The 7,489-nt window shown below is 37.0% G+C and overlaps 1 protein-coding gene across 1 annotated transcript in view; it reads right to left on the reverse strand.

The window, feature by feature from the left end:
- Positions 1-502: 502 nt before the first annotated feature.
- The window catches only part of LOC116307108 (lysosomal dipeptide transporter MFSD1), a 21,039-nt gene continuing 14,052 nt past the window's right edge, over positions 503-7,489 (reverse strand). The window contains exons 11-18 of the mRNA XM_031717259.2: positions 7,486-7,489; positions 5,323-5,399; positions 4,258-4,355; positions 3,846-3,958; positions 2,853-2,900; positions 2,710-2,776; positions 2,210-2,327; positions 503-1,667 (exon numbers count right to left, since the gene is read on the reverse strand). The exon at positions 7,486-7,489 is cut by the window's right edge and continues 76 nt beyond it. Of these exons, the coding sequence (XP_031573119.2) occupies positions 1,605-1,667; positions 2,210-2,327; positions 2,710-2,776; positions 2,853-2,900; positions 3,846-3,958; positions 4,258-4,355; positions 5,323-5,399; positions 7,486-7,489 (588 nt within the window). The 3' untranslated portion in view covers positions 503-1,604. The remainder of the gene's footprint in view (positions 1,668-2,209; positions 2,328-2,709; positions 2,777-2,852; positions 2,901-3,845; positions 3,959-4,257; positions 4,356-5,322; positions 5,400-7,485) is intronic.

Here is a 7,489-nt window from a genome sequence, read left to right on the forward strand (position 1 = left end):
TGAGCCTGAGATTCCATAGCTCTGGAGTTTGTATAAAAGCAAATAATGCGATAACTTATCAAACGCCTTTGATAGATCAAGATGAATCGTGTCAACTTCTTTACCACTCGCTAAACTTTTCACGATATCATGGTAGATTGTAAGTAACTGCGTTACATTTGATTTCCTTTTTAGGAATCCATCTTGAAGGTGGTACAGAAATGGAGACACGTGGAGATAACGAATGATCAAAGATGCAACGTTCCAGTAATTTTTGAGACAATGCAGAGCAACTATCGGTCTGTAGTTTGCAGCAAGAGAAGGGTCATCCCTTTTGACGAATCTGGGAGAGACCGCGTTTTTGGCGGGAAAATCGAGCTGAAGTAGAGTGACTTGCAGTTGGAATCAGCCGAAAAGTTTCCAACCTTTAGATTATGTAGGGAAGAGAAGTGGAGGGGTACCTAAAATCGCTAAACAAAAACGCTTAAAATCGAAAACTGTTAATACGAAACGGTAAGTACACTTCTGGTTTTTATATACTCGAAGTTTTATTTCCAAAATCTATTTACTACATACATTTTCTTATAAAAGTGGGTTACCTGTGGCCAAAATAGCAATAATAGATATTTGTTAACCAAAGTTTCTAAATGTTCTGGGCGTCCAGCGACTTTAACGCACGCTGTCTCCACAGGTTTAATCCAAACAAACCACCTCATTTATATTAAGCTACAATAGGTTAACTACAGAACAATATTGGTGGAACACAACTTTTTAAACTCAAATTTGGGGAGGGCTACATTTTTTTGTCGGGTTCCCAGGGGCGGGCAACAATTTCTCGCCACAGTTTTTGCCAAAAATAATGGCCTTAAGTAATGCTCCTAATAGAATGCAAATAATATAATAGCGCTAAGTAAACAAGAGAAAACAATGGATTTAGTGCTTATTAGAGTGGTTTTCATAAAGCCGTGAAATACGCACCACGAGCCCAATACAAATTAGTAGAACCTAATTCCATTGTGCTCTTTTGTTGTCATTTCACTATTACACACTAACTAATGAAAGATATCTATTTAACGGGTTTATCAAAAACCACTCTAGTTCTATTAAATTAGCATGCAATTTCATGGTAATAATATTTGTACTTTAACGTAAGAATCAAGTGTATAGTCGCCATGTTGGTTGACGATAACAAAGCATTCCTCATTAGTTTATCTGGCTAGATCAACCAAGATGAAAACTGTTTCATTGTTATTTCAGGTTATATTTCAAGGGATTTTTCGGTAACGTGGTTGCACTCCAAAAATTATCGCTTTTTAGAGTGAAGTCACTAAACCCATTAAATAGATATAGCATTGGTAGACCTAAATTCTACTGTTCTATTTCGTGTCTATTTGACTATTACATTTGACTAGTATTTCTTATTTCTCGGGTTTAATGTCTTCACTCTACTGTCACGAAGCTTGACAAGCTAGCCGCATTATGTTTGACTCAATCCCAATATTTTCAATAATTATCTAACATTTTCTCCTCGATTCCAATCCAAATGACTCGTCAGTTTGTTAAAATAGCAACAGTCAAATGGATTTCTTTTCATATGTGTTTGTCTACGTTATTGTAGGTGAGCATTATTTCAATACGTGTGGATAAGCCAAGGGATGTGACCTGTGACTCTCTGGTATCTGAAAATACTAAAGAAAATAAGAAATATTTGATTCACTTTGAGAAGACCAGAATACTAATAGGGAAAAAAAACGTATGATAACTACAACAACAGCACAACCAATATCATAGATGCGACACCACTGACAACGACATGAATACAATAACAGCAGCTGCAACAGCAATAATATGAACACCAAAAAAGCAACCATAACTACAACAACATCATCACAAATATCATAGCTGCGACACCACTGCCAACAACATGAATACCATAAAACACCGTAACAACAGTAATAATATGAACAGTTAAGACAGCAGCAGCAGAAGCAGCAGCTACAAATACAAAAGCAGCACTACCATCGAGATCTGGGCCGCGCCACCACAAGAAACAACAACAGCAACCAATAGCTGCAACTACTTGAACGTCAACAAATGATTTGGTCTTGATATGATCAACCAATACCACTTATGGTGATGTAAACTTGACACTCGTAAATTAGCAGTGCCAATGTTATGTTTCATCCCATCTTCAGACGGCTAAGTGCAATAAATGATGTTCTTTACCAACCTGCTGGCCAACACGTGACAGGAAACGCATGCGCAGTTGGGCTGCTGAGCGAGGTACAATAGGACTGACACCAGCAAAAGAATCCTCACTCCTGACTGACTCTTCATCACCTAATGACCTGATGTCAAAAAAAAAAACGGGAAACAATAAATAGGTAAATATGTAATTTATGAACAACCCACACGTGTTCATTGGCAATAGGCCTACTATTGGCCGACACTTCACCAACAACCTAAGTCTCATTTTTGGTTTGGAGCAGTTTAGAGAAAACTCAGTAGAGTGACCACAGTAAATCCGTGAAACTTTAGTAATACTAAATAGAACAATTTCATACAAATTCCATTGTTTTCCATTGTTTAATTAGCACCATTTTGTACTATTTAGTAATTAGTGTTTCACGGATTAATTGCTTTCACTCTAGTTAGGTATTTAAGAAAATTTACAATATTTCAAAATTATAATATTTTTCAAAGAAAATGGTTTATGTGAGCAATACTAACGCTTTAGCAGGTTTACTTTCGAAGGCAAGTTTTCTTCGCTCTTGAGAGGACAGGTTAAGAGCACCACCTAAATAAGACACCAGTATTAGCAGAACTTTATGTTAAAGATCAAACAAATCCGCAAATCATAAGCTGCTTATTACCTTTACTGGCATCCACAAGATATAAGAAAATAGCAGCGATCAGCGCCACTGGGGAAAATAAAAAAAATAATATACAACTATTATCCCAAAATTACATTATTATATTACTACATCTTTGGTCATACCTATAACGCAATACAATATCAATAAAAATATCGCTATTGTTGTTGCCATCGTGCTTCCAGCTGCCACCAAACAACCAAACAATCAAGGGCAGTTTTATAGAAGGCAGCCCAAACGAGGTTTTTTTCAGTATGGTTTATACACCGAATCGAATTATGGCGACCAATTTGAATATAGATATTTTAGATAGTTTATTAAAAAATTACATTGCAGCCACATGGCTGAATTACGTAATTTCAATTTACTAATGAAAATATGAATGAAATATAAAACCTAATTTACAAGAATATAAAATATATAATAATTATAATTATAAACTACACTAATAAAATGATAAAAGGATATATAATGTATATTTATCAACACATGCATTCATATTCTAATCGTTAAAAAGCTTAGAGCATAAATAATCGTAATGATCTAAAATGAGTGTGACAGCCCTTTTCTCTAAGCGTGTAAGCTCGTTCTTCAAATACTGTGGAAGTGCACGATAGAAAACAGGAATACCATAATCAATTAATGATCTTAAATATGTCGTATAGAACAACACTAAATCTTGTGATGGAATTCTGGCTCGCTTTGGCTGTATTAAGAAGTATAACCTCTTACTTACTTTTCCAGTTATTTCTGCTTTATGGTCGTTCCATGTAAGATTACTACTTATCGTTAGGCCTAATAATTTCACACTATCGACTATTTGTAATTCCTTTCCTTCGATCACTACAGGATCAAAATCCGAAGGTTTCTTTGAAAAAGATGTTTAGTCACATAGTGAAGTTTCAGCGCGATGTGAGAGCGTTTAGTTTTGTTTGGGCTGCCTGTGCTCGTATTAGTGAAGTGGCCATTTATATAAAAGAATACATTTCTTACCACACAGCCATCCAATAAAGAAAACTTCTAGAATCAAGTATCCATTGCTATCTACAATGATACCGGCAACTTGGGTAATAACAGCTAGACCAAGGTTCTGGATGGACTGCATACTAGTAAAGAAAATTCCAATTCGTTATTGTAAGGCCATGGCTAAACGAGGAAACACGTTTCCCTAAAATGTTTCCTAAGGTGGCAAAACTGTCAGGAAACATCGGGAAACAATGTTTCCATGCGTCTTGGAAACATGAAATGTTTCTGCCGCACAGCAGAAAGATTTTTTGCGTCTTGGAAGTAAAATTTGTTGCAAGAGCTGACTTCGCAACTCAGTAAACAATTGGACAGTGAAAACTTTATGTAATATCGATATATAGTCGATTAATTGTAATCGTTTATTATATCATATACTTACAATCCATAAGCTGTGCCAAGCTGATATTCTGGGACAACTAGGGAGACAAGAGGCCATAATGCACAAGCCAATAAAGAGTATCCTACACCAAGAATACTCTAGAAATAAATAAATAACGAAAGTTGCAATTAATCGATAATAATTTTAGCCCCCAGATTTACTCATTTCAATAAAGTTAGTCACCAAAAACCTAGAAAGCTGTGATCGCTGATAATAATGGGAAATATTTCATATTCAACAAGAAAAGCTTTTGACACAAACTCGTGCAGCAGTTGAGGATGCTCAGAGGAGGTGAGACTGTAACTGGTAAAATATCTCAAGTCCAACAACAGTTATCAAGTGGTTAAAACATGTAAAATGTATCTACCTATAATCCTTGTCGGTCTCAGCTTTGTAGCTTTTCAGGTGACTAACTTTATTGAAATAAGTGTATACAAGTTTGTTGTAAAATAAGATGAGATAACTAGCTAAGAACTAGTGTGAGCTGCGTCGGTGTTTCTAATGAAACAGTAATGATAAAAGGGTAAATTTTACACCGAAAAGGATGAAAAAGATGAAAAAATTTACTGACGTTTCGGACGCTAGTCCTTCGTCGGAGTAAAAGAGAAAGAGGTGGTAGAAAGGAGTGTTTATATAATGAGAACAAGACAAAAGAAACCAATGAGAACAAGGTGGGCAAGGAAACGAAAGAAACAATCAAAAGACAAAAGAATGGGTTAGTTAAAAGCAAAGCGTTCATTAAACCCGTTGGGATTAAGAGTGCCCAATAGGTGAATAAGCCGCATTTTTTTGGTCTTGCGACAATCACTGTTGCCGTTAATCAAAGAAAGACCGAAAACAATGAAGTCAGAAAGAGAGTGGTTAGCTTGATTAAAATGGCGGGAAACTGGTTTGGTAAGATTGTTATTGCGAATATCATAAAGATGATTGATTCGTCTTTTGATTGTTTCTTTCGTTTCCTTGCCACCTTGTTCTAATTGGTTTCTTTTGTCTTGTTTTTTCATCTTTTCACGGTGTAAAATTTACCCTTTTATCATTACTGTAAAATAAGATGACAGTGGTTACCATAGCAATGAAGGGATTCCAAAATGTAAAGGCAACCATGGCATGAGCTGCCAATGACAGGAGGATAGCCAAAAGCACTATTAAAAAAACATTTCATATATCAAAAACATTTACATTCACAATTCATGTTTTACAAACTTTCTATTAATAAATAACTGTGCTTTCACCCAGCTGATAAAAGTTTTCGAATCTCATTATCTGCTTCACATGGTGGTCAAACACTGACCACCATGTGTTGTCAGCCAGAAAGAATTCTATTGAAAACTTGCGATTTCGCTGATGAGCATATTCCGCACGAGACAGGAAATGACGTCAAGTGAAAGCCAGCAATACAAACCATCGCCAAATCAAGTAATAAATCAATAATTAATGGTGATGCAATGGTGATACAATGGTGGTGATACGATGGTGATGGTGATACAATGGTGATGATACGATGGTGATGGTGATACAATGGTGGTGATACGATGGTGATGGTGATACAATGGTGATGATACGATGGTGATACAATGGTGGTGATACGATGGTGATGGTGATACAATGGTGGTGATACGATGGTGATACAATGGTGGTGATACGATGGTGATGGTGATACAATGGTGGTGATAAGATGGTGATGGTGATACAATGGTGGTGATACGATGGTGATGGTGATACAATGGTGATGATACGATGGTGATAGTGATACAATGGTGATGATACGATGGTGATGGTGATACAATGGTGGTGATACGATGGTGGTGATACGATGGTGATGGTGATACAATGGTGGTGATACGATGGTGATGGTGATACAATGGTGGTGATACGATGGTGATACAATGGTGGTGATACGATGGTGATGGTGATACAATGGTGATGATACGATGGTGATGGTGATACAATGGTGGTGATACGATGGTGATGCAATGGTGATGATACGATGGTGATGGTGATACAATGGTGGTGATACGATGGTGATGGTGATACAATGGTGGTGATACGATGGCGATAGTGATACAATGGTGGTGATACGATGGCGATAGTGATACAATGGTGGTGATACGATGGTGATGGTGATACAATGGTGGTGATACGATGGTGATACAATGGTGGTGATACGATGGCGATAGTGGTACAATGGTGGTGATACGATGGTGATGCAATGGTGATGGTGATACAATGGTGGTGATACGATGGCGATAGTGATACAATGGTGGTGATACGATGGTGATGCAATGGTGATGGTGATACAATGGTGGTGATGCAATGGTGATGGTGATACAATGGTGGTGATACGATGGCGATAGTGATACAATGGTGGTGATACGATGGTGATAGTGATACAATATGGGGTGATACGATGGAGATGGTAATACAATATAGGTGATACAATAGAGATGGTGATTCCATGTTGATTGTGACATAATGATGGGGTGATGTAATGGTGATGGTAACCTCAAAACAATTGATTATGCAAGAGCCCTCGTTGTTCCCCGCAGGCCAGAAGAAATGCAGGCTCTGGGTACGAGATTGTATAGACGTTGGTGCATCAATGTCATGCGTAGTGAGGTTTTTACGTTTCTGCTATGCGCAGTGAGTCCAAAAATGGCTCCCAAAACTGCCAAACTCAATACAGGGGGACTAGTCGAAGCTATTTTGTGCATCTTCGATGATCGTACGTGAGACTGATCTTGATTGGTTTTTAGGTCTTCATGCCAAATTCAAGACAGGAGCACTAGTCAACGCTATTTTATGGGTCATCGATGATGAGTCTTTATCTCTGATGAAGTCGTCCACATTAGCATCTTTATACAAAGAATACTAATAAGAAGAGACTTTACATAAAGTCTCATCGTCATTAGTACTCTTCATATAAAGAATATTAATGAAGAGGACTTCAAGGGGTTTAAAGGTCCATGCACGTGTAGTGTATGGTTCTTCCAATTGGTTGAAAGGCTCATTTATTATTCATGAGTTTTTGAAACGGTTTATTGTTTCAGTTCTTGTTAATTAACGCTTGCTTTGCTTTAGCTTCCAAAAAAAAAGGACTGGAATGTTTACAAAAACATTACTATTTTTTTCATTGCAGCTTTTAATGAAATTTAAAGTTTCTACTTTTGATATTACCAAAGTATAACCCAGCAGATACCGCAGTTGTGTCGGTTAAAACTAAATCCTCACCCCA

Source organism: Actinia tenebrosa, unplaced genomic scaffold (assembly GCF_029948245.1).
Source record: "Actinia tenebrosa isolate PJP-AT-01 unplaced genomic scaffold, QUT_ActTen_1.0 PGA_scaffold2__45_contigs__length_23673736, whole genome shotgun sequence".
Classification (NCBI taxonomy): Eukaryota; Metazoa; Cnidaria; class Anthozoa; order Actiniaria; family Actiniidae; genus Actinia; species Actinia tenebrosa.